The 27,519-nt window shown below is 36.5% G+C and overlaps 2 protein-coding genes across 2 annotated transcripts; both read left to right on the top strand.

Moving 5' to 3' along the window:
- The first annotated feature begins 3,016 nt into the window (after window positions 1–3,016).
- LOC114522242 (general transcription and DNA repair factor IIH helicase subunit XPD-like) lies at window positions 3,017–16,384 on the top strand. Its single transcript, XM_028542885.1, has 31 exons — window positions 3,017–3,099; window positions 3,666–3,765; window positions 5,388–5,465; window positions 5,666–5,728; window positions 5,976–6,089; window positions 6,499–6,615; window positions 7,351–7,404; window positions 7,474–7,536; window positions 8,176–8,299; window positions 8,420–8,516; window positions 8,676–8,731; window positions 8,881–8,934; window positions 9,032–9,055; window positions 10,102–10,175; window positions 10,445–10,539; window positions 10,829–10,947; window positions 11,202–11,271; window positions 11,592–11,661; window positions 11,856–11,957; window positions 12,034–12,097; window positions 12,791–12,882; window positions 13,128–13,157; window positions 13,371–13,463; window positions 13,684–13,756; window positions 13,927–13,997; window positions 14,463–14,546; window positions 14,719–14,778; window positions 15,080–15,127; window positions 15,207–15,257; window positions 15,352–15,396; window positions 15,646–16,384. Exons 1-31 carry the CDS (start codon window positions 3,095–3,097, stop codon window positions 15,739–15,741), a joined length of 2,286 nt encoding a protein of 761 aa, XP_028398686.1. The 5' UTR covers window positions 3,017–3,094; the 3' UTR covers window positions 15,742–16,384.
- A 2,065-nt stretch (window positions 16,385–18,449) lies between these two features.
- LOC114522314 (DNA replication licensing factor mcm5-like) lies at window positions 18,450–26,768 on the top strand. The gene is made up of 17 exons (XM_028542977.1): window positions 18,450–18,672; window positions 19,197–19,323; window positions 19,962–20,090; window positions 20,462–20,634; window positions 21,080–21,235; window positions 21,453–21,540; window positions 21,970–22,223; window positions 22,632–22,887; window positions 23,066–23,131; window positions 23,413–23,505; window positions 23,684–23,767; window positions 23,996–24,108; window positions 24,289–24,417; window positions 24,889–25,031; window positions 25,293–25,381; window positions 25,503–25,541; window positions 25,886–26,768. The coding sequence occupies exons 1-17, from the start codon at window positions 18,518–18,520 to the stop codon at window positions 25,985–25,987; spliced, it is 2,196 nt and encodes a 731-aa protein (XP_028398778.1). The 5' UTR covers window positions 18,450–18,517; the 3' UTR covers window positions 25,988–26,768.
- Window positions 26,769–27,519: the final 751 nt, after the last annotated feature.

Genomic DNA, 27,519 nt, shown 5'->3' with positions numbered 1-27,519 from the left:
CGTACTGTTTCAAACGTTTAAGTTGCTGGTACTGACCTATTTCGCTCCAATTGTTCCTTGCAAGAAGATGGCAGATTCTGAATAACTGAGGTATGAAGGAATTATTTGTTAAAGCATTCGTAATTTTGTATACTGGGTGTTTATTTCTTGCCTATTCTATCGTCGGTACGTTGGAAATTTGGCGTTAGAAAGGCTATCTTTCCTCTCAAAACTGCACATGGACATTAGGAAATCTTTTGTGGGATATGCATGCTCGAATATCAACGGGCGAAATCATTTGTGCTTGAAACACTTTTAAAGTCAAATGACTTATGATGGCTGTCACCCACTTTTTTCATCCAAACTGGCAGTCCGGATGCAAAAAAACCTGTTGTGTCTTAGACAAAGCGAAAAGTCGTGGCTTTCCCAAATGTTTTGACCCGAATATAGTTATACATTTTCGCCTGCCGTACCAGGTTTTTGTGAGTCTGTTGTCGAGGGCTTTGGGCTTGTTTCAACAGCATCGGCTGTGTTCTAGAAACACATAAACAGATCTATAAATAATAATAATCATTGCTGTTGGGAGCACTGCTCCGGGGTCACAGAGGCGTATAGACTTGATTCCTTTTGAGAATTTTTCCTGTTGGTATTTATATCGGCCGTTTTCGTAACAAACCATCCACCATCTTGTATACACACTGTTTAGGTATACATCAGTCGAAAGTCTATAATCAAATGAACAAATCTATAACTATCTTTATAAGTATACCCTTACTCTCTCTGTTTTGAGAATGTAGTAGTCATAGTTCTCATTTTCCTTTAAACTTTCTTCAGGTTCTTCAGAATAAATAGTTCTGAGCAGTTCACAATTTGGTTCTTCCTCACATGTTGAATATTTTTTGTAGTTAACGGATCTGCAGGACTTTGTGCTTTCCTGTGCGCATTTCAAAACGCATTCGAAGCCATATTTCACGTGAACATAGCCAATACTGGTCGTAGCATTACTGTGTAAACGGCGACCTTTTCAGTGGAAAGAAATGTTATTGCGATGATCGAGGTATTGTATTTATGGTATTTTCTCATACTATAAAATGTTGACGCCAAACCGTTTGAACATCAAAACGAATTCGCGATGGGCGAACGCTATAAGTCAGTGAAAATTTGAGTAGAGTGTTTCATTGCCGGCGGGGGGGGTGTGTGGTCATTATTTAACGGGGGAGAAACTTTTTTTGGCGAGGATCACATCTTTTTCAAGTGTAATTTGAAAGGGTCATACTTTTAACGGCTGTTCAGAGGATGGGCTTTATTTTCATTACCATATGCAGGGGTATATAAGAGGATATGCGGTTAAACTGGTAACTTCAACCGTACTAACTAGAGTTTACTCAAATTTTTAGAATAACCGCCCCCTGCTGTTTAACGCGCATTTTACGAGAATTTAGTGTTATACGTCTTTGCCTATATTCTGCCCATTTTAGAGAGCATATTAAGTTATATTAAATTGATTTTAATGTCATCTAAAACTCGCCTTCTTTCGATCCGTCGAAACAAAAATCCACCGCTTCTATGAAGTCAAATGTTTGCGAATTCAACAATATTAACATCCAGAAACTCAAACGAAGCGAATCAGGAAAACACTGGGCCGAACGTTTGCTGGATGGGTCAAGAATTTGTTTTACGACACTTTTCATTTCGACAGGTATCGTCATCAGGCTATACTCGCTGGTCGATTCCAAAGCTTCAAGACACTAATGACATCGTGTAGCCAGTTACCCAGCTGGAAAGCTTCGTTTTTACGCACGATTCGTTATCGTTATATTAAAAAGAATTAATTTTCAAAGCGTCAAGTTGCCGCTAATTATTTGTTTATTTTAAGAGTTTTCCAGGCAGTAGTATTAAATTTCTTGTGCAGAAACGGAACGCTGGTTTCATGAGCCTGACATTGCCTAGAGGCTAGAACAATATATGTACGTTTTATGACTGAACTCATGCAGTTGATGTTTAGAAGCACTGAAAATATCTACTCTGGCCTGCAATTAATCTATACATCGAAAATTTGTTAGTGATATATCCTTTTTATCATGAATTGACATTGCTAATGAATTGTGAAATTTTGTGCCGCAATAAAATGTCTTCTGAATTATAAATTTGTGTGCAGTATTAGTATGATTAATGATGGATTATTTCGTGCAAGCACTCATATAGTTTTGTTATGATGGATAGTTATCGCACGAAAATGAGTGAATAAAGGAGTTCAGTTTAAGTTCTGCATTCGAGAATGGACGAGAATTAGTCTATTGATGAAGAACAGCATACAAATAAACTATAGGGCGGTTCAGATAAACTATAGCGCAGCTTCGAACCTTAGGCCATTATGCAACACATTCCGAACGCGATTAAGAATCGTGGCGTAAATGAAATTGATTCTACAGAAAACATTAAAATATAATAAGTTGTGTGCTTTATTGACTCTACCGCCGGCCAAAAATTTTCGTTATATATATCGAGAGTCGACAGTGAGGCGCGGGTATATAGGCGTATTATGAATGCAATTGATCTGGTTGACAAGGTTTGTCGTAATAAACACGCATTCATGAACGACCGAGTTGAATAAAGTTTTCGAACTAAATTTTTCGACTCCCGGCCACGGCTCCCCCCCCCCTTTGCTATTGTACGCCCGGTAACGTCCCTGTTTACGCTTGAAAGTTTGTATTTTCATAACGTCAGTAACGTGAAAAATGGCTTGAAACCCTATTGTATTGTATTGACGAATATAGCCCGCTTTATAACATATGCTGATGGCACAGATATTTTCGTAGCCACAGACAAGTGATTCCGATATTAGGCCACAATCTCTTGTGCGAAAACCTGAAAGAGTAGTTTTCCCTCAGGTTTTCCCTTCTCTCTCTTTTTGGTAGGATTTGACCACAGATATGGTTTGGCTCTTTGGCTTTGGTTTGACCACAGTGGGTTTGACCCAGGGTTTGACTTTTTTAAAGCTTAGCGCACTTGGCCGTGAGCATGCGCAAATTGCTAAGCAATATGGCGGACTTTGACGGAGAATAGTTGTGAATAGTTCTTAGAATTTTGGAATTTGTACAGTTCGAGAGCAAAGATGAAGTGTGTTTTACTTTTTTATTGCTGTATATTGTTTTATACGTAACGTTCAGAATATCCGGGAGCAGTGATTGATCGAATTAGAGTTGATATTATAGTGGGATATCATGTGAAAATGGGTGAAAATTCAGAACTAAGCGATTCAAACCTTCTAAATATACAAAGCTTTGCGCAAGAAGCTTTAATATTTGATAGAAATGTGCCGGTAGTTTTTTTGGAAAATGAACACAAAGTGTTTTGCGGTGGAAATACGGGGAAAGTGCCAAGTAATACTGCCGATTAAAACACGTACATTTAGTGTAACTATTAACTCTATTTGTAATTTGCTATGAAACTGCGCAACAATTTTAAATAACCAAATCCATAATCCATTACCACGACTCGACAAAATGAAAGTAATCCAAAGTAGCAATGGCTATTTTTATCCCGGTAAATATCCTAGTCTTGTCAGTTGCAACATGAGAATTAACTTTCAAATTTTTAACTTGCTGCACACATACCAATATGTACATTCCTAATGTTCAATGATATATATATAATAAAAAACACACTGTGTTTATGCTTTATAGGATCAATATTGATGGCTTGCTGGTATATTTTCCCTATGATTACATCTATCCAGAACAATATTCGTACATGTTTGAATTGAAAAGATCATTAGATGCCAAGGTAGCTGGAAAGTCGTGCTTTAAGTCATAAACCTATTTATTTTGAAGTTAGAAAGTCTTCACCCTTTAAAATTGGTGTGTGGTTAATATGTCTCTCCATGACAACATGACTCTAAAAGGTGGGATCAGTCTTGAGTATTACATTTGATTTAAGCTCCAGACACATGCACAAATGCTTTTGCCAGCCGTGAAATGTTCTTACAAATTTGTTTATTGTTGATCGGAATGCTATCCACAATCTCTCTTCACCTTATCTTCTACTAAACACTTTTGTTAACATAGTATTTTAAAAAAAAATCAGGTTCTTTAGTTTAGTCATTAGGGACTGGTCATAATTTAGCAGGGGGGGTGGGGAGGTGGAAATAGTGGGGGGGTCACATATTTTTTAGCCAGAAAAAAGGGGGGTTCATAAAATGTTAGACAGTTATAAGGGGGGGGGGGTTGCTTATTTCTGGTTGTAATTATTTCTTTTATACATGCTTAGACTTTGAGTTGCACTGCATAAGCTTTGCTTAGAACATTAAACAAAATTAGTTATAGAATTTAAAATGAAAAGTTATATAAGTCACTGTGTTAAAATATTTATATTTTAAATAGCAGGGTCTTTCACTAGAAATAACTAACATATTATGTTTAAAACCAAATTTTAACATATGAATATGTCAAGGGTGGGTAGTATCGGAGTTGTTGGAGTTTGCAACTGTAGCGAACTACAATTTGCGAGTAACTGTATAGACTACTTTTTAAAACTGGTAGTTTGAAGTTGTCGCGAACTATATTTTCTATATTAAAAGTAGCGAAGTAGTTGATTACTTTTTCAACAACAATCGCTATTCGCCACTTTTCGATTTTTTAATATCCCTCGACTATATACTCTATAGTTCATACACTATAATACAAAACTAGTCATTTAATATACCATGTCAAATCTCGTTTGGACCCACATTTTGTTCTAGAATTCTTTGGCTCATCCGCCATTAATCCATAGTATCAGAATATATGAGCATATTATGCTTAACATTTCATATGTTTAAAACATGTGAAATCAATATAAATTACAAACACGGATACCAGGAATTTTGTTGTAGCGAAGTAGCGAATACTTCGCTACATTTTTCTAGCGATATAGCTGTACACGTAGTCAAAAGAACCAAACTACATATTTTTGACAATAGCAGTAGTTGTAGGTGACTACATTATTTTAAAATAGCAGTAGTTGTAGCGAACTACACAAAACTTGTAGTCTACCCACCCTTGGAATATATATAAGTGGACGTATATAAATTAATTTTATTACTTTATATAAACGTTGTCAGAAAAATTTTTGAAGGTGTAATTACTATTTTGAATTGACGGTGCAGATTACAGTAGTTTCTCATTTTGAAGCAGTGTTTATCAAAACGTTGACGGATGGGGGGGGGGCATTTTTACCGTCTCGAACAAGGGGAGGGGGCATGATTTTTTGTGGATAAGGCAAGACAGGGTTGCAAAATATCATTCCTTAAAATATTGAATTACACCTCCCCACCCCCCCTGCTAAATTATGACCAGTCCCTTAGCCTGAAATAACTGATTGCTAAGCAATGAAAGTTAAAATTGCTCTTAAATGTCCTTAATATTTAGGGTCACTGTCTTCTGGAAATGCCATCAGGAACTGGAAAGACAATATCCCTTCTGTCATTAATTGTTGCCTATCTCATGGTAAGCATAGTATGGGGAGAAATGTATATTGTAGAAGCTGATTTGTAATAGTTGACTATCATTGGTAAATGTCAACTGTACAGTCAAAGATTGAGAAGTCGAAGTGATGGGAGGTAGAGCATGTTCAACTGCCTTCCCTCACTAGATTCAGAAGTCTAACTAGCCAGATAATATTAATAACCTTTTTCATGTTGTTATAGAACAAGCCATTGGAACTCACCAAATTGATATACTGTTCACGTACAGTCCCAGAAATGGAAAAGGTATATACAAAGCAATTATATAATTTAGTGTTTAAAAGTCCTTCATTTCCTCCCAATCAAATCACTCAGGCTAGACTAAATTTATAGTCTATGTATATATGTATGGATCTGAAATAATCTACCCATCTCTTATATACATTATACAAAAAAATTTTTTGATCTACATTTCTAAAGAAAATTAGTGAGATCCTAAAGTTGGATTGAACTGGAATTTACATACTTGTATCTAAACTTGTTCAACTTTTAGGTTTTAGAAGAACTTAAAGTTCTACTGGAATATTATGAGAAGGAGAGTGGCGTAAAACCTAAAATTCTTGGAGTTGGTTTAAGTTCTAGGAAAAATCTGTGCATTCATCCTGAGGTAAATTGTATATTTATTAAATAAAGGGAAACTGCTAGGCTGCAAAAACCAAGGAATGTTTATCTTCTTATATGATAAGATCTGATTTTAAATTCTCCTGAGGAGATTCTAAAGTTTTTGGGATTAGCCCCATTTATAATACACTACACTCAACTTATTGGTGCAGCACTCAAATACCTGAGCTGGGTCTTTGTATTAGCAGTTTGAGAATGGAAAAAATTGGGCACAGATTTAAATTCTACCCATGCAGGCTGTGCCATTAAAATATTGAGGGGTGTACACAGGGTTTAGTGGACTTTCTGGCATATTGCACATGGTCACTTTAAGTAAACTTAATGCAGACATTTCTGTGTAAACAACGTTACAATACAAACAGTATTTTCAAGATTTTGTTTATCTCTATGTGTAGGTAAATGTAGACAGAGATGGTAAGAAAGTTGACTCAAAATGTCAGACATTAACAGCATCTTACATCAGAGCAAGACATAAAAATGATAGCAGAGTTCCTGTGTGTTCTTTTTATGAGGTTTGGAATTTATTAAACTATTTAATCTTGATATCACTTTCCATAATCCCATCCATTTGAATAATCTTGCATAGTGCATTCACTGAAGCTACACAATTGGAATAAGATGGCTTGAGGGCCTGTTTATATGATCCCGCCTAGCCGGGATGGGACAGTTTCCGAGATCCTGCTTGTAATACAAACACTAGCTAACACTAATTAGTGTTTATATGACCACTTTTCCATCCCGCTTAGACGGGACGAGAAATTGCCATATAAACACTCCATCTGAGCTGAGATGATTCGCGATAAACATACATTTGGAGCATGTGTATATGTTGGCATATTCAATAAAACATGCGGTCGAACGAACCTGCACTACAAAATGAACTCCATGTAAACACGCCATCCCGCCTAGGCGAGTTTCCCGGCTAAGCGGGATGAAAACATGCCATCCCGGCTAGACGGAATCATATAAACAGGCCCTAAGTTGGGTGTGCGGTGGAAAACATGTAAATCTTAAGTTCACAAAGAAAACTCAAAGTTAAATTCAATAAAGTGTTCTCAAAATAATGGAAGTTGTACAAAACTATTCGTTTTCAAATTTGCTTTGAGTGTTGATGGACAAATGCAGCTCTTGAACTTGAGTAACATATCAACCCTCATCCCAGCGTTGAGCTCACATGCACCCTCTTCCCCAAACACAAGATCCCTCACATCCTCCATTTTAATTGAGATTTTATTTTTGTTTTAAAGGAATTTGAAAGCTGTGGTCGCGAACAGCAATTAGCGCCTGGAGTGTATAACCTTGTAAGCACGTTGTCTCAGGATTTTCAGAGTCCCGGAAGCATTTTGTCTCACGGACATTTATTTCTTTAGCCTGACTTACAAGAGGTTGGACGCGAGAAAGGATGGTGTCCTTATTTCCTGGCACGATATGCAGTAAGTAAATTTATGATGGTATAGCTTTATAATATATAAAGGTTTTATCATTTTCTTGGGAAGAGGAAAACCAGTATACCTGGGAGAACAAAAATAATGGCTACTAAATACTAGAAACTTATGCACTAAAAGAGCAAGTGTTTATAGTGTTACAAGAGGAATTTTTACTGTAAATTTGCTCAAAACCAGAGATGTCAACATGCAACAATACTGAATTTTTCAATAGGTTTTGCAAACCGTAAACATCTAAAAAGTAATTTTACCACGAATGAAACTACTTTTAGAATCATTTTAAGTATTCAAAATTGCGTTGACATTCGTGGCACTATTTCTATATTTGCTGCATGGATTTTCAACAAGGCCTTTGTCGCCCAGTGTTTTGTATAACCACGAAATACTCGTATTAAATTGGTTTACTACGCTACGTAACCAAAGTAAAATAGCTAAAATAGACTGAATTTGACTAGTAAACGAAAAAGATTTTAGTTCCGTTTTGAGATATTTTCCCGCCAAAAAACGCGGCATATTATCAAAATAGTATTTCGCGGGGGGTTTTTTGGCGGGAAAATATTCATCTTAAAAACAAATCCCTCGATAAAATATTCTGATTTTTAGTATGTATCCTTATTCTTTTATTAGATTTACTATGCTAACGTGGTCGTCTATAGTTACCATTATTTACTTGATCCAAAAATTGCTGACTTGGTATCCAAAGAGCTCGCAAAGTCGTCCGTCGTTGTTTTCGATGAAGCCCATAACATTGGTAGGCGAAAAATATAAGTATCGTTTTTGCCTTGTGATTCCTGTGTTATAGCTTGAGATGCCTTAAGATCAATGTTAGGCTACTCGCCGTTAAAAGCTTGAAAAAATTCTTTCGTTTCAGATAATGTGTGCATAGAATCTATGAGTGTAAATATTACAAAAAGAACCCTCGAAAGAGCTCATAATAATGTCGAGTCGCTTTCGCAAACCATAAATAAGTAAGTCAACTTTTGTCTCTCTGTAGCTATAAATAACTTGATGTAAACTGCATCCTCTTTAAACTCAATTCAATATTAAAATTGTTTTAGGTTAGTCTTAAAACCGTAGTTATTGCTGCTTTTATTAACCGTAATATGCATGTTATGTTTGTCTTTTAGTTTAAAAATGTCTGATACAGAGAGGTTACGAGAAGAATATAATCAACTTGTTGAAGGTAAATTATTTTTATGAGTCGCATAATTCCTACCTAGTGGGGCCATGAAACGAAGCCTTTTAAATAGACTAAAGAGTTGTTCCCAAAACCGAAATCTTAGTGCTTGAGAAACATGAACCTTCTTTCTGAAAACTGTTTTGTATGCCAAGGTTTAAGAGAGGCGAATGTTGCTCGGGAGGCAGATCAAGTTATGGCCAATCCAGGTACAAATTGTTATGACTCCAGGTACCCGAGAACAGGAGTAGCACTGAGCTATATATATAACACTGTTTGACATTTCACATTTTCTTTTCCGTGTAGTTTTGCCTGATGATATTTTACAAGGTATAGAAAACCTCTTATGCCATTTCTCACCGCCATATTTTAAACTTACTGATAACGTATCCCGGGACCGCGAAGCAGGGTGGCTGCTTACATGCAAGTATATGCAGTGTGTCTTATCTTGAATACTATCGTAACGTTTACTTCTTCAACGTATATTTTAATAACCAATTCAAAAAAATGAGTGTTCTAATTTCCAACGATATCTGTCGTCATAAATATCCACCATGTTTACAAATGGATTGAAATTAGTATATTTGACCATGGTCGAGTATACCGTTTTCCTGTATACTCATGCAACCATGGTCGAGTGTACCATTTTCCGACCATGGTCTAATGTACCGATTCTTCGTATATTCGACCGTAGTCGAGTATACCGTTTTCCGGCACATTCGACCATGGTCGAGTATACCGTTTTCCGGGCATATTCGTTGCTTGCAAGTTTCAACTTTATATAGATGTTTGTATATGAGCACCAAACATGCTTGAAACTTTACATAGCACCAAAATTAGACTATTTAATCTGCGTGGTTATCCATATCAAAATATTTTACATCAACCAAAGCATGGTTATATTGTTTAATGTTTGTATATGAGCACGAAGCAAGATTGCAACTTACATAGGACAAGCATTTCACCATTAAAACAGCGTGGTTATCAATATCAAAATATTTGACATCATAACCAAAGCATGGTTATATTGTTTAATGTTTGTATATGAGCGCCAAACATGCTGGAAACTTTACAAAGTATCTACTATTTCCCAATAATCCTTTAATTGAGAGGCATTTGCGGCCATTTCAAAGGCCTATGTATATTTCAAAACTTTCCCGGACTCTCCTAGCAGGCGCGCGGTTCAGAGCTCCAGCAATACGAAAAACGCTCCGCGGTCCCTGGTATCTACACATTTCATGGTCTATAAATTACTCCAATGGGGCCCAAGAAAATCCTGAAATTACTCGTATCTTTCAGTGTGAAACCGGTTTATTTTTGTGCCATTTTATTCAGTTGGTGCAAAATGGACTCCATCAGATTTCTTTCCATTCTAGAGGCAATTCCTGGAAATATTCGGAAAGCTGAACATTTTGTTGGCTTTATGAGAAGGTTCATAGAATATTTAAAGGCAAGTTACATAATTCTGCGGCCACGTTCTTCCTCATAACAGTAACAGTAACATTACAAGATGGTTCACTTGTGTCTAAGATGCGGTATCAAACCCAATGTGATATAAACACCTTTTCAACTTTTGGAATTCCAGACTAGTGAACTCTATACGAACTGGAATAAGACGCGATGAATAAGTAGTTCAAAAATAAGACCCAAAATATTGGCACTTCATTACGTCTTGTAGAATGTGGTTGAAAGTGAAAGTGACGTGTTTCGTTGTTTCAGACAAGGTTACGTATACACCACGTGGTTTCCGAAACGCCTTTGTCCTTCTTACAACATATTTACCAGCAAGTTTGCATCGAGAGAAAGCCGTTACGGTAAGGTGATATTGCTGTACCAGATTGGTGCTGCCCTCCTTGTTCTATGTTGCTTTATTAAGGCCTGTTTACGCAATTTCCCGCGGTTTTCGTCTTTTGATAGATGTGAACGAGTACAGTGTACATACAGGCTGCGGATGTTGTAACAGAAGTCAGCATACATAAGAGCAATCGTAACTGTTCACTCGTTTACATCTTCAAAAAGACGAAAATTGCACTGAACAGCATAGAAACGGTGCAATTGTGAACGAGCTTTACAAAACATTTCCATTTCTGGCTATCAATATAGATTTTGCTCGGAGAGACTTCAGTCGTTGCTGTACACATTGGAACTGCCAGATATTGCAGATTATGGACCACTCAGACTTATAGCTAACTTCGCAACACTTGTAAGCACTTACTCCAAAGGTAATTTTCAGGAACACATATTTTTAGCAGTTTACGTTTAGGGAGTGCATGAATATACATACATCCCACTCTTAAATTAATGGTAATTCCAACTTGGAAAAACATTCTCAACCCATCTTGAATTAAAATGTTTTGAGTGAATATTCTCTGCAAAAAGTTGCTTAACAGTGCCATACACTAGAATATTACGTTTATTAAAGAATTGACTAATTGCACCCACACACCAGCTTAATTTTCTCATAACATTTTCCTAGGTTTTGTTTTGATTATCGAACCTTTTGATGATCGAACGCCGACCATTCCAAACCCCATTCTTCAATTCAGGTGAGTCCGTTAAAACGAGTTGCATGTTGCATATCACACAATAATGATTCATGAATATCACAGAATCGCGTTCCATAGAACTGGTAATAGAGCGTATGGATAACTAAATTTTCCGAACGAATTCTATACATTGAATTTATCTATATGACAAACCAGGAGCAACTGTGAAAATTTAAGCTAATCGCACATAAAATTGCGGCAAAAGGTGTAGAAACGAGCCTTTAGATATGAGTCTGAACCTCTTGAAATTGTTGTTAATACAAGCTCTCTAAAACGTTTTTTTCAACTATCTATTTATGTCTAGTTTTTTTTTTCTTTAGCTGTATGGACGCCTCAATTGCAGTGAAACCGATTTTCGACCGCTTTCAATCGGTCGTGATCACGTCTGGTGTGAGTGAAAATTAGATTTCTATCATTTCACCGTTTCTCCCTGTAGTATATCATGCATGGCTTCAATTTCTGCCTTAGCGAAAAATAGGTTGCGTTTTACAGTTTATATCGACATATGTAGTAAGTGCCGTCAATATCAACCACTGTTATCGTCAATATCAACCACTATCACAACTTTGTGTGTTCATTTTCAGACTCTCTCTCCAGTTGACATGTATCCCAAGATGTTGGATTTCAATCCTGTCACCATGGCGACATTTACAATGACCCTTAGCAGAACATGTTTGTGTCCTCTGGTGAGTCTTGAAATTTATCACAGTTTATGAAAGTTGATCCTCTTCAAATGACTACAGCAAATGTAATTGGTTTTAGGTTGTGAGTCGGGGCAACGATCAAGTCGTGATTTCGTCAAAGTTTGAAACAAGAGAAGATATGGGTATATATATTATTAGTGACTCTGGTACCATAAAATAAGATACTATTGGCTATAGGTACTAATGACTATGATACTATTGATTGGCAATGGTATATATCATTGATGTATTGTAGTTTCATTATTATACTTATTGACTATGATACTATTGATTGGCAGTAGTATATCATTGACTTATATTGTAGTTTTATTTATAATACTTATTGACTATGATACTATTGATTGGCAATGGTATATCATTGACCTATATTGTACTTTTAATTATAATACTTATTGACTATGATACTATTGATTGGCAATGGTATATTATTCACTTATATTGTAGTTTTATTTATAATACTTATTGACTATGATACTATTGATTGGCAATGGTATATTATTGACGGTTTTGTTTTATTGATTATAATACCATTGACTATGATACTCGTGACGATAATACCATTGACTATTGTAGTATTATGACTATGGTACCATTGACCATAGTCAATAATGCGACTTGCTGTGGTATTTTTTATCGTGGTTAAAGGTCTAAATCCAATTCAATCATAGTATTCATCAATTTAATAAGTAAAATTAAGTACTGTTGTATATTTTGTTTCACTTGTTTCTTGAATTCAGCCTAACATGCATGAAATAAAGGTAATGTCATGTTATGACGAGCGGTGTTCGTTTGACAAATGTTTTTTTCATTTTCAGCTGTAATTCGTAACTATGGAATCTTACTAGCGGAATTCTCAATGGCTGTTCCTGATGGAATTGTCTGCTTTTTCCCAAGCTACCATTACATGGTAGGAAATATTGTGCGATAGCATTGCATTACCATTAAAAGTCAGGTTTTTGCCAGGCATTTTAACACTGATTGTCGTCATGTTCCAGAAATTTGGATATCTTTGTCCTGTCCCAGTAATAGCGACTTCCGTAGAGGGTTGAGAAAACTTTTGAGAATATATGTTGCAACTTCTATACAGGGTTGAGAATACGGTATAGCCTTCTAATTAAAGTTCACATCATATGCATTTTTCTCTCGTTATAGGAGACCGTTGTATCTGCATGGAACGATCAGGTGCGATTAACATTTTCTTAAAACATGATAGGAATTTGTAATGGAGGGTATCATCAAATTATAGTTTGCATTTTGTCGTCAACTTAATCGATTTTTTACAAACATATTTTTTCGTTGTACTATTCATGTATTGTTAGCGGAACTTGTTAAATCAATTAAGATAGGTATACAGTAGTTTGTCGTAAAATTTGAAAGCGATTATTTATATTTCAGGGAATAATTGGAAATATTCAGAAGAATAAGTTGTTGTTCATCGAAACACAAGACTCTGCAGAAACAAGTCTAGCTTTAAATAATTACCAAAAAGTAAGCAATATTGTATAAAACTTCCTTAAGTTCATAGCTATATTCAACAGAAAACCCTTTTTACAGTTAAAAACCGTAATTTCGTTACCGACCTAACTGTTCTTTTAAACATTCAAGATTGTCATTCTCAAATTCACTGTTATATGATTAGGGATACAAATGCTATATTGTTTCAAAGGCATTCGATGTTTATTGTATTGTTTTAACGTTGTATTTCTAGGCTTGTGAGAATGGTCGTGGAGCGATTCTTCTTTCTGTCGCTCGCGGGAAAGTCTCGGAAGGAATAGATTTTGGTACGTGTTTGATAAGACACATTCATCACAGAATTTACAAGCATTATTGGCAATTTTAGAATAGTCACCTTTTGAAAGTTCGATTCACGCTAACTCGGGTTTACTTACTGCATGTGCTTATGTTTAAAATGTATATGAACTTCATATTAATTTATTTTGAACCCACTTAGATCATCACCTTGGCCGTGCAGTCATAATGTTTGGCATTCCTTATGTCTACACGCAGAGTAGAATACTTAAGGTGAGGGTTGCTTTTTGGGGGGGGAAGGGGGGAGGGCGCTGGGCATATGAGCTTGAGCTTCTGGAATATCTATAAGAACATCGTTGAGATTGAATTGTAATAGATTATTAGATAATTGAAACCCAAAGATCTTTCAAAAGAAAAGAAGCTTCAAGCAAAATATGAGCTCGCATATTCAGTGTTCCTTACCGCTTGATTTCACTATTTGTACATACAACACAGCCCTACTGTTTTTTTGTAAATATGATTGTATACAACCCCCAGCGGGTGAGCCCAGAGTCTGAGCACGGAGAAAAGACCCTGAGTACGAGGTTGGATTCACTGGGTTGGATTGTATCATGATTAGTCCTTCATTATCTCCCCGCTAACGTTTGAGAATATTCACTTTTCCATTAATATGATGTTGACAATGAGAAACACGATGCTTATCAAAGAGTCGACACGTTATATCCAATTCGTTTTCAGGCAAGATTGGAATACTTGAGGGATCAATTTAACATCAGAGAAAATGATTTTTTGACATTCGATGCGATGAGACATGCCGCCCAGGTAGGCCCGGGACAGTTTTTTCAACTTCTAGATGTCCCAGCTAGAAAACACGTATATAACTTTGTCATATTGTAACAGTTTCTCTCGACTTTAGAAGACCATTATAACTTCGGTGTGTCGTGAAGTTTTTTTATTCGAAAGTTCCTAACTTATTCTTTTTCTTGCGACGTAGTGTGTAGGTCGGGCGATCCGTGGTAAAACTGACTATGGAGTGATGGTGTTTGCTGATAAAGTATGTGTAACTTAAATCGCGATATACTGTAGATTCCTCTTTTTATTACGGTATCTTGGAACGAATACTTGGCCATGAAGAAAAGGCGCTTTAATGTCGCCTGTAATTTGTGATATGGCGCAGTTATCCCACCACAAAACCAAATTGTCAGCCTCTTTGAGTAACCTTATTCCCTGGTCTAAATAGCCCGATTACTGAGCTACAGAACAAAGAAAGTTCAACCTAAAAATTAGTTGGAATGTCATGTCGAAATTCATGTATTTCCTTAACTGTAAGTGTAATTAACACCGAATGTTTTTAGAGATTTGCAAAGATGGACAAACGCGGTAAACTTCCCAAATGGATCCAGGTAAATTATGCGGTATTTTCATTTGGTCTAGCTTGCTGATACAAAAGAAATTTGTACTAAATACTGTCCAAATATTTAGGAGTATGTAAAAGATGCCGCTTGTAATTTGACCATCGACGAGGCCGTTCAGGTGAATTATTTCGTGTAATTCCTGACTAATGATCGTCTTCGACGCAAAACTTTATTTATACATTGACCTTGAATATCTGGCTTTATAATTTTAGGTTGCGAAGCATTTTCTACGTCAAATGGCACAACCTTTTCGTAGGGTAAGAGATCATTTGTATTATACTCTAAAAACCTGGGCCGGAATAGTTTTGTTTTATATTAACTAATAACTAAATCAAACAAGATGCAAAAAAATTCGTACTGAAGTTGAAGACTTGCATGAAGAGTTCGTGTCGAATATAATGTATAATGTTTGTTGGAAAAAGACGAATCGTACTTTTTTCGCTGTTTTATATATTTGAAGGAAAGAAATATCATGAAATCAGCTGGGATTTTATAATATCTTTCAGGAAGATCAGTTAGGACTGTCGTTGTTAACTTTGGAGCAAGTTCAGTCTGAGGCTTTTCAGAAAAAGATCCAACAAGCAGCAATGGAGGTTTCATGATGATTTACTGTTGAATGAAATTGCTTCCTCGGACTAATGCCACATGCAGCAATCAAGAATTGTACATCTCTATGTGATGGAGAAAGTTGACTGGTGCCACGCCATAGTTACATGATCCCCATTCGTTTTCCCACATACATTAGTCGCCCAGTCTACCTTTTTGAGGGTCTCGTCAAACTTTTTCCAAATCCAGCTTCATCTGGAATTTAATCGGTCTACCCAGTGTAGTATTATGAGATCAGTTGATCTGATCTAATCTTATAAATGCAGCACTGGATCATTGATGATGCACATAACAATATGGTTTTATTCGTACCCTCGTGTAGTATGGACACGAAACATGTTTGCAACTTTACATTGGACAAACATTTGACCATTAAAACAGCGTGTATATTTTTACCTAAATGAATAAATCCCTTTTCAAAGTCATAATGAAAATATCCCAGTATTCCCAGTATTCGAATCAGAGACCTAAAAGTTACGAAACAATTGTCTTCATGCACCACTAGACTAAGACTGATAGGACAAAAAAAACGGCGTGGCTATCCATACCAGGTATCGAAATAGTTGGATTCATAACCAAGTGTGGTTATATTGTTTAATGTTTGTATATGAGCACGAAACATGCTTGCAACTTTACATAGGGCAACTGCATTTAAACACCGTGATTATCCATTTCAAAATATTTCACATCATGACATAACAAAACTCAAAAGCAATGAAAGCATGATTATATTCATATATTGTTAAATGTTTGTATATGGGCACGAAAAATGCTTGCAACTTAACATATGACAAGCATTGACCGGTAAAACAGCGTGGTTATCCATTTCAAAATATTTGACATCATAACCAAAGCATGGTTATTTTGTTTAATGTTTGTATATAAGCGCCAAACATACTGGAAACTTTACATAGGGCAAGCATTTGACCATTAAAACAGCGTGGTTATCCATGTCAAAATATTTGACATCATAACCAAAGCATGGTTATATTGTATAATGTTTGTATATGAGCGCCAAACATGCTGGAAACCTTACATAGGACAAGCATTTGACAATTAAAACAGCGTGGTTATCCATTTCAAAAAATTTGACATCATAACCAAAGCATGGTTATATTGTTTAATGTTTGTATATGAGCGCCAAACATGCTGGAAACTTTACATTGGACAAACATTTGACCATTAAAATAGCGTGGTTATCCATGTCAAAATATTTGACATCATAACCAAAGCATGGTTATATTGTATATTGGTTGTATATGAGCGCCAAACATGCTGGAAACTTTACATAGGACAAGCATTTAACCATTAGAACAGCGTGGTTATCCATTTCAAAAAATTTGACATCATAACCAAAGCATGCATGGTTATATTGTTTAATGTTTGTATATAGCGCCAAACATGCTGGAAACTTTACATAGGACAAGCATTTGACCATTAAAACAGCGTGGTTATCCATGTCAAAATATTTGACATCATAACCAAGGCATGGTTATATTCATATATTGTTTAATGTTTGTTCATGAGCACGAAACATACTTGAACTTTACATAGGACATTTAAGCTTTTGACCATTAAAACAGCGTGGTTATCCATGTCACAATATTTGACATCATAACCAAGGCATGGTTACGTAGTTTGTATGTTTGTATATGAGCACGAAACATGCTTGCAACTTAGCATAGGACCAGAATTAGATTAGGGTCGGCGTTAGATCATATCGAACTAACGTACATGACGTCATAAAATTTTCAATAACCCTAACCCTAATTAAGGTAAAGCCAGAGATACTATTACATAAGTATATGATCACTCCTATACTGGGTATAAGGGTAACAGACATTTACACTTTCGTGTACATTTATAAATGTATCATCATTCATTGCCATTTTCATTTTATCATTTTTATGAACCAGCTCTAGAAAGACTTCATGTAAGACTTCTGTTATTATACCAACCTCGCAAGCCAGGCTCTTTGTGGGCCGCGAGAAGCGTAGGTAAAAGAGCCTGGCTTGCGAGGTTGTTATTATACTATTATACTATTATACTTATTGCAAAATTTATGACGTCATGTACGTTAGTTCGATATGATCTAAAGGCTAATTTCCACTCCGGAAAACGAGCAGCGGATCGAATCGGAACGAAAGATAATCTGCGCGAGCGCCGTCTGTTTAAATTTTTGGCTTATATTGATCCGCCGGAAAGCGTCCGAGACCGGATAAAAAAAAGTTCAAATAGTTTTAAATTTTTTTGATCCGATCCGAAATAACTTCATGGATCGGACCAGCTCGGAAAAAAATCCGATCCGATCCGCTGCTTGTTTTCCGGAGTGGAAATTAGCCTTAACGCGGACCCAGAATTAGACCATTTATAGGAATTATAGCCTTCCACTGCGACCACCATTTCTGGTGGCGTATATTGAACTACAGTATTAAAACCGGTAAAGAAACTGATGACTGAGTTTTATGATTTGAAGAAATTGCTGAAAGTTCTATAGAATTTCTAGAATAGAAGTTTTTCATTTCCATAAAAAAATTCTATTCACTTTTTTCACTTACCCCTAATATCAAAATTGCCATAAAATATGGAAATTTCCATCAAAAGGGAAACCCTGCTGTGACCACTTGGCCGAAGCTTGGCCGAAGGAAAACTCGGAAAATGACGATTTGTAGCTTTTTCCCGCCAAAAGTTGGGAACGAACATGCTGCCATCTGCCATTTAAATTGTACACATTCGAAGAGGGACTTTAAATTGGTATAATTTTGCTGTAATATGTCCGGTTTCGACGAGGGAGAAATACTCTATAGTGATGTATTCGGCTCAGAAGATCAATTAGACCAAAACCAGTTGTCAAGAACTGCCGTTCAGAAGCAATTCAAGAAGTTCATTCGCGAATTTCACGAGGGGACATTTGCTTATCCATACCGGTATGTTGTTTGCGGTAGTACGCCTTTATCATAATGGTGTTTTAATAGTAGATATTTACTAAAGCAATGCGAAACTTAGTGTCTGTGAGTGGGGGCATTTATGTACAGTACATCTGTATTTTAGAAGAATTGTGTGAATGTTTACCTGACATAATAAAGTAGCTGTACAATTTATGAGAGACAATGAATTAAAGCTTCAAATTAAATTAGGTAGCCTTCATTGTCAAAAAACAAATTTAGGAAGTATTTATGACTTTATGAGCAATTTATTTTGTTCTTTCAAGACCTTTCAAGTTTAGGAAAATATAATTGATCAGCATTAATGAGTTGAGGTGAGGGTTGGTGAGGGTATATAGGGACTCCCAGTCACCCTAAATCAAAACTTAACTAATCACTCTCTTCCCCACTAGTAAACACCATGTTGGAATATTGTGTGCCTTGCTTCCAAAAATGCAGTTATTTAAGTACTGGTTGTGATTTTTTGAAACTGGTTATATGGCTAATAATTATCAATGTCTTTTTAGTGATCAGCTTGTACGAAATTATAATCTCCATGACTATACATTGGAGGTTGATATCCAGGATTTGAGAAATTTTGATGAAGCATTATCGGACAAACTGGTTAAGCAGCCTTCTGTCTACTTGCCGTTGGTAAGGAAATTGACAAAATTGCAATTAGATTGCACACAAGTCATGTGGTTATTAATGATCTATAAGTATCTTAATTTCAATCATCAATTAAATCTTGACAGTTTATCTGGCCATGACCAATTTATCTTGTCATATATACCTGTGCAATTATGTATGGTTATACACTTCAACCAGGGTTTTCTAACTAGTGTAGGATACTTTATAGGCAAGTGCCTGGCACCGGTGCCCCAAGTCAAAACTGGTTCATAAAACATTCTGAGCACCATGCCCTTGTTGGGTACTATCTCAGAAGGTAGTACCCATTCTTGGGCACCATGCCTAATTTCATTTGGAAGCGTCATGTAAGACTTAGGCGCCGCTGAAAAAGTGATGGGCACCAGTCTGGACGCAGCCTAAGATCAATTGACGTTTGGAGATGCCTAAAAACACAAATAATAGAACTTCATGTTTCAGGCTGATGGCATTATTAGTTGACGGGTTGATAAAACTATTTGAGTTTCTGTCTGACTGTTGTTAAGGGCAATTTAATTTAGTTGTTTAATACTAGAAGACATTAAATGAGCCTCTTATTTGTTAATAAAGAGTACAACCTTTTTTTCTACTTGCCACATGTCAACAAATGTTTTGTCAATTTTTAGTTCGAAGAAGGTGCAAAGGAGGCAGCAGATGAATCAACCCGACCACGACCTGAGGGTGAGGAAGAAATTCAGGATATTCAAGTTACCTTGAAATCTGATGCAAACCCTGATGGAATAAGATACTTAAAGGTATGTATATGGAAAGGGTGCTAGTAAATTGCAAAGAACCTCCTGTCAATCCTGCCTTATTCCTGTATCAAGGCTTTTATATAGTTGTTTTTCAATGGACTGTGCAAGTATATATATGGTTATGATGCTAATGGATTGCTAGACAGCCTCTTTTGACATCTTCACCCCCCAGACTTCCAACATTTCTTCTAAAGTTTCCATCCAGGTTTTCATATGAATCGTGCCTTCCTGTATCAAGGCTTTCATCATGGTTTCACCCCTAAGCTCTGATAAATTTATGGATCATAAATCCAATCCGATTTTACCAATTCTCTTGTCAAAGGCCCAGATGTTTGTTGCTGATCTACACACATATCCTGCTCTTTTTTTAGTCTGATCATGTTTCAAAGCTTGTGAAGGTTTCTGGCATTATAATCAGTGCATCAGCAATTCGTGCAAAGGCAACAAGGATAACACTTCAGTGTCGAGCCTGCAGGAACACCTTGCCTCATATTGCCCTTAGACCAGGATTGGAGGGTTATACTATGCCAAGAAAGTGTCCAACGTTAGTATATTGACATATGGTATACGTCCTCAATTGATTGTAGTGACCCAGACAGTTGTATGATAGGCATTATGTGGAAACTAAAAAAATCTTAGTTTGGCACAATGACCAAACTCTAGCGAAGCTAAAAAAGGGATTCATGAATTATAGCAAATTTGTCAAGTCAAAAAAAATATAGACAGTAACCATGTTAGAAATCATTCTTTGGATACATTTTAATTGTGTTCATGGCTCATACACAACAAGGTTAGGTACATTTGTTACAATGCAATTCAACTTCTAGTACTTTACAATATTCCACTACCAAACTTTGAAGTTTTACGAATGTAGGCTATTTCCAGCTGTGGTGATTAATTTAGATGTTAGGTAACAAATTAGTGTATAATGCATCTGTATATATATGCAAGTTTTCTATTGTATAACCATGAATTTTTCCAAACTTTAGAGAACAAGCTGGCCGTCCTCCGTGTCCACTGGACCCATTCTTCATCATCCCTGATAAATGTAAATGTGTTGATTTTCAAGTTTTAAAGTTGCAGGAATTGCCTGATGCAGTTCCCAAGGGGGAGATGCCTCGGCACATGCAGCTATATTGTGATAGGTAAGCGGGGCCAAGGGATATTTTAAGAAAATCTCATTACAACATGTGGTTTAACAACATATTTTTGCCTAAAATAGAAAAAACACTTCTAAACATTTTGAGCTAAAGGCCTTAATTTGTCAATTTTTCAGGAGAGTTACATGAGTCTTACCAACTCTCCAAGGCCCCTAGGTTGAAACATTGAGAAGTGTTTTGTTTAGTCTTTACTCTTTTTCAGATATTTGACAGAGAAAGTTGTTCCTGGTAATAGGGTCACAGTTATGGGTATATACTCCATAAAGAAATCTGGAAAGCTGAATAAAAAGGTGCTGATACACTTACCAAGTATTACACTGATCAGCCTTTTTATGCCAGTATAATAAATCACCTCGATAAATTAGTTATCTTAGAGTACTGGCCCAAGTTGGAGGGTTAAATTAAGCAGTATTACCGTTATATTGAGTGTTTTTACAAGCTTCACTATATAAAACTTTATATTGAAATTGATAGGAAAGTCAAAATGAAAAACAATAATTTCAGTAGAATGCAATGCTGAATGTTTATGATTTAATCCCCTTCCCTCCCCCCACATAAAAACCTCAAATTGGTGTGTCAATTTCAACCACCCTGAAAATTGTTCCAGTTTTCATACCAGCTAAGTGGTTACTACTTAGGTTTTTTGAAGATTTTAGAGTTCATTTTTAGAGTATTGTACCTCCTAATTAAATGATAAACTTTATTCTCGTCGATTTTAGGACAAGAAAGAGAATGTGGGTGTTGGTTTACGTCGTCCATACCTGCGTGTTGTTGGCATTCAAGTGGACACAGACGGCCCGGGAAGAAGTGCTCCTAATGCCGTGGATATGCAGGAAGAAGAGGAATTCCGACGCGTGGCGGCAAGAGCCGATGTTTATGATATTATTGCAGGAAGTATTGCACCATCTATTTATGGTAGCGAGAATATCAAGAAAGCAATTGCTTGCCTGCTATTTGGGGGATCCAGGAAAAGGTGCGATGATGATGATGATGATGATAATGATAATGATAATGTTTTTTGCTTTAGCATTCAATATGTGCAGACTGTACTCTGAGTCGGCACAAAACCATTGCAATTGCGCAAAATTCGAACTCCCTAGTATACTGGAAAGTTCAGTAGCAAAATGTTGTAAAATGTCGAAAATATAGCGCGCGTTTACCCCGAATTGCGCGAAGTCTTTTTGAAAGGTTGAAGGACAGCATATGTGCTGAGGGTTTGCATACCATGATTACCATCTTTCCTAGAATACCAGAATACTAAATTTTGATACCCAAGTTTCCCATTGGGCACGAGCCTACTGCCTATACGGTCATATGACACATGTAATGTATCTTAGCTCTGGGAGAGTATTTTTATCTAATTATTCCACTCATCGTTTAGGTTACCAGATGGTTTAACACGAAGAGGTGACATCAACCTACTCTTGCTTGGCGATCCCGGAACTGCGAAGAGTCAGTTGCTAAAGTTTGTGGAGAAGGTTTCCCCCATAGGGGTGTACACCTCTGGCAAGGGGAGTAGTGCGGCTGGATTGACTGCGTCAGTAATACGTGACCCCGTTTCCAGAAATTTCATCATGGAAGGAGGAGCAATGGTCTTGGCCGATGGTGGAGTTGTTTGTATTGATGAATTTGACAAGGTGTGTGTGTGTTACTATCCACTGTTTTCAAGCTGATACAGGTGTAGGAATTGAAAGCATGCAGTTTCTTCATGATGTGCAGGAAAAGTTTCTTTCACTCTGTCTAACAGCTGCCCTTTTATGCCGGTTCAAATTGTAAAATCAGGTTTTGAAACCAATAAACATAATGTATATTTAGATGAGGCAGGACGACAGAGTGGCGATTCATGAGGCCATGGAACAACAGACTATTTCAATAGCAAAGGTAAACTCCTTCCTATAATTCTTAAAACAAACCTTTTAACTCAGCCTAGACTACTGAGACTATAGATAGTAGCTTCTTTTCACATTCTATACCTCTGAGTAGGATTTTGAATATTTCCAAGACAGCAGTTTAAAGTCATGCTTCATTTTCGTGGGGTCTATCTATATCATTCCAGGAAAGGCAGGAATCCTGAAAGAACGGATATTTAGCTAGTTATTCAAGCTTTCAAATCTGGTAGACATCATTATAAAACCGCTGTTCTATTTTAAAAATCTGTCTAGGCTGGTATTACAACAACACTAAATACAAGATGCTCAGTTCTCGCCGCTGCTAATTCTGTGTTTGGAAGATGGGATGAAACCAAAGGTGAAGAGGTAACATGTCGACCCGTTTTCATTTCAAGCCGTCCACGTATCCAGCTATTACTGATTTCTAGTAGCGATCGATCAGATCTTTGTCATCAAAACGTGTGTGACAGAATAGCGCCCATCACCTGTCTGATAAGCCTGAACCTGCATAGTATAAGAGATTTTGATTTCATCTCTGTTGCAGAATATCGACTTTATGCCAACGATTTTGTCTCGTTTTGACATGATCTTTATTGTGAAAGATGTCCACGATCAGAGCAAGGATATGGTAAGTTGGGGATAATAAGAGACAAGTGGGGAGGAATTTGATCCATTAAGAGCAAAATTTCACACGAAGGAAATTAAAACAGATGCTGTTTTCCTTTTATCTTTTGGTGATCTAGCAGGCATTTGTGTACATGGGACAAAATAATTCTAACCTGACAATATACTGTGTATGTACGAATAATTGTGCTGATGGGCCTTCCCTGATATAGAAATATTGTGTTGTTCTTAGCGACTAGCAAAACATGTCATGCAAGTGCACTTGAACGCAGCACAGACAACGCAAGACCAAGAAGGAGAATTGAGTCTGAATTTTCTTAAGAAATACGTCGAATATTGTAAACGGTAGGAATAACTTTATCAAAATCCTGTGTTCGTACATGCCATCCGAGTGAAAGACACTTTAGTTTCGTCAGAGTTTCAAACCAATTTAAGCAATTTAATTTGCCTCAATACTAGTCAGGTGATTCAGTGGTCATTTGGTCACTTCAGTAACAGCGCATAATTCATTCGAATTTTTTCCAGAAAATGTGGTCCGAGAATTTCATCCGAGGCTGCAGAAACATTAAAGAATCGTTACGTTCTGATGAGAAGTGGTGCGAGGGACCACGAGAACGATACAAATAAGAGAATTAACATTCCCATCACCGTCAGGTAACTTTAAAAAATAATGATCATGCTCTGCCGAACTTCACCAAGCAGACCTTTTTTTCATTTTTATTTTGCAAATTCCTGATTTTAATCACCTGGCTTATAACCAAAAATTTCTAAAGCAATTTTCAAGCCATCCTGGGCGCGAGATGCATGCATTGAACTGGCATGTTTAATCATAGGCAGCCCAGACTTTGATTTGCGCGTGTGATACTCGCGCGCGTTTCGCGCTTACGTTGTTTGCTTCGTCTATATATTATGACATAATACATAGATGAAGTACACAACGTAAGCGCGACACGCGCGCGAGTATCACACCCGCAAGTCAAAGTCTGGGCTTCCTATGGTTTAATAGGAAGGAATACTCCAACCCCTACAATGAGAGAACGCTTACACAAGTTGTATTCGGTTTAACAGGTAAATGTTTCATTTGGATTTTCGCTATGTGTATAATTGATGTGCTGTTTATTTCAGACAACTAGAAGCCATTGTGCGTATTTCTGAGTCGCTGGCGAAGATGCGACTAGCGCCATTTGCCACCGAAGCAGACGTTGACGAGGCATTGCGATTGTTTCAGGTGTCCACGCTTGACGCAGCCATGTCAGGAAGTTTGGCAGGTAATCTTCCATAACCTCGATCGAATAATCACTTCTGTTTCAAACAATTCTACATAGTAACATGCGATCCGGGAACTCCACTGTCTCGAAAAGTGTTGGGCAATTGTTCTTAGGAAAGACATTTAAAAGGAAGAATCTTAAGGCCCGTTTACACTTGCGCTGTGATTTTATGTGCGATTTTCCTCTTTTGATAGATGTGAACGAATGAATTAATTACTGATGTTGCCTTGAAAGAATTTTATGTTAAATGTTTTACTGAAGGTGCTGATGGATTCACCCCTCAACAAGATGTCGAGGAAATAAGGCAAATAGAGGGGCAGTTGAAGAGAAGATTTCCTATTGGCGCACAGGTATTGTGATGCAGTATTGCTAAATGTTTTCCTGCTTTCAACAGAGAACGCAGGGAATGTAGTAAAATAATTATCATTCTTTATCCAATGTTGAATATAACAGCAAGTCTTTTCTACTTAGGTTTCTGAACAGCGTATCATTCAGGACTTTTTGAAACAGGTATGACTTGAAATGGTTACTTTTTCTTGAAATGGTAAATTCTGGCAAGTTGCAAGCACGGTTGCAGAGTATTACACCGCTTTGACCTCAATACTAATGCTATTCATGCAATTTGAATAACCTAATATAAAAATACAGTTGAATTTCTTTCAAATACAGTTGAATTTCTTTCAAATAAAGTTCTTTGATATTGAAAAAATAATTAATTATAGAAGTTTTTTTTATTGACAATGTTTTTTATTGACAATTTTTATATTTTTTATTTATATATACACAAGTGCATGCATGGATGCTTGTATAGCGTTTTAATTCACTGTAACGTTTTGCTATTTTTCCTCGCGCAGAAATACTCTGAGAGGTCAATAATAACAGTTCTTCAAATCATGTTAAGAAGAGGTGAAATGGCGCATCGGTTTCAGCGAAAAGTCCTGTACCGGGTACGTTAACGGAAACCGCTGCCAAAAACATGCATGAATGCATGGTTTCTAACCACACACTTCAAGTAAAAGTACGTTTTTGTTTACTGAAGCAACTCAAGGAATACACTTTTTTCTCACACAAATTACTTGTTATTTATTGGATAGCTTGTATGTCAAGTGATAGCTGTAGAAGCGTCCACTCACATGCGCTTGAGTAATTTTTATTTGATTGCAGACTTGCATTCAGTATATGTATATGTATTGCACGCCCCGTATATGCGTATTATATTTCGATGTTTCTCCATACATGTTTTCCTATAGTAGTTTATTAAATTGCTTGTAATAGACCTAACAATTCCTCTCCATATTGTTATTAAACTAAATTACTATAAGGGGTATAAAGAACTACAGGGGGTTTATCGTGCTGGGTTGTAGGGCTGCAGAGAGCAGATTTAGTGAAACTGAAAATGTTGGAAAATATAAAATTATATATGTAGCTGTATACGTGCATATTCAAAACCAAGCAAGTTCTGATATGCGATTCGATCCAAGGGTATGATTGTTATTTTCGCATGTTATTAATAGTATTTCGCATGCAACCGGACTTTTTAATAACACTAAGTTTAGGATGCCTTTCCCCACCTATACACTCATTCAGAATTTAGTTTAATAGTCTTTTTATATAAAATTTTAAAAAATACTGTAGACAGCGCCAAATTAATGCGAGGTATAGAGCACGGAAAGTATAGCTACCCAAGAATCAAAATCAACGCGAAGAATTTTGACAGCACCCGTCGACCATATATGAACTAACTAGGGTATAAATAATATTCTTGAATGTTTGCATGGTGACATGAATAAAGCTTGTAGGTACACCACGTAAGTATTTCATAATATTTAATACAGTATTAAATACTTACGTGGTGTACCTACAAGCTAAGTTACTAACCGTAGGAATCTCAGTTCCATTTTTTTGCTCATTCCCTCCCCCCAGAAAGTAAAGGAAAAGCCTGAAACTATTAAAACATCCTATTCATACAGCATTGGACATGCATCTTTCGGAATAAAGTGTAAAAATTGATTAAACATGTGAAAATGTTATTAATCACGTGCATGTACTTGGTTCTGATTGGTATCATCAAAATCATACTGTTATTATTGAAGCTACAATGAAAAATTTCATAAACGCCCCGGAAAGATTTCATGACTTAGCTATACTTGATTAATCACAAAAGTTCCGAATGGGACGTTAGCTTGCTTCAGAGAAAAAGAGAGGATATAGTAGAGAAACAACACCGACACGAGTCAAGAAATGTCAAAAAGAATAATTTAACAGAGGTAATGTAATTTGCATAGTTTGCGTAGACGTTAAACATATCGTTAAAACCGTTGTAATAATAATAATGATAATAATAATATTCAATTTTTGTAAACGTTCTGAATGGTCGATTTGTACCACGTGAGTGACATATTTCAAATGGCAATACACATGCTTCCCAAGTTAAACCACAGTGTGATTAAACAGTTTCTGGAATCCAATAATTTATGCATTCGCTCGA

Source organism: Dendronephthya gigantea, unplaced genomic scaffold (genome assembly GCF_004324835.1).
Source record: "Dendronephthya gigantea isolate DGI-Jeju-01 unplaced genomic scaffold, DenGig_1.0 000022F, whole genome shotgun sequence".
In the NCBI taxonomy this organism is placed as follows: domain Eukaryota; kingdom Metazoa; phylum Cnidaria; class Anthozoa; order Malacalcyonacea; family Nephtheidae; genus Dendronephthya; species Dendronephthya gigantea.
The sequence above is the reverse complement of the archived record's forward strand: the minus strand, read 5'-3'. Positions and strand labels throughout refer to the sequence as shown.

What these genes read in the sequence shown, in the direction of transcription:
- LOC114522242 (XM_028542885.1), top strand. An exon ending in ATCGAGAGAAAGCCGTTACG is followed by an intron (nt 10,540 to 10,828) that starts GTAAGGTGATAT and finishes CTATCAATATAG; the next exon opens with ATTTTGCTCGGAGAGACTTC. An exon ending in CTCGGAAGGAATAGATTTTG is followed by an intron (nt 13,757 to 13,926) that starts GTACGTGTTTGA and finishes GAACCCACTTAG; the next exon opens with ATCATCACCTTGGCCGTGCA.
- LOC114522314 (XM_028542977.1), top strand. Translation starts at nt 18,518, where the DNA reads ATGTCCGGTTTCGACGAGGGAGAAATACTCTATAGTGATGTATTCGGC. An exon ending in ACATTTGCTTATCCATACCG is followed by an intron (nt 18,673 to 19,196) that starts GTATGTTGTTTG and finishes ATGTCTTTTTAG; the next exon opens with TGATCAGCTTGTACGAAATT. An exon ending in ATGCAGCTATATTGTGATAG is followed by an intron (nt 21,236 to 21,452) that starts GTAAGCGGGGCC and finishes ACTCTTTTTCAG; the next exon opens with ATATTTGACAGAGAAAGTTG.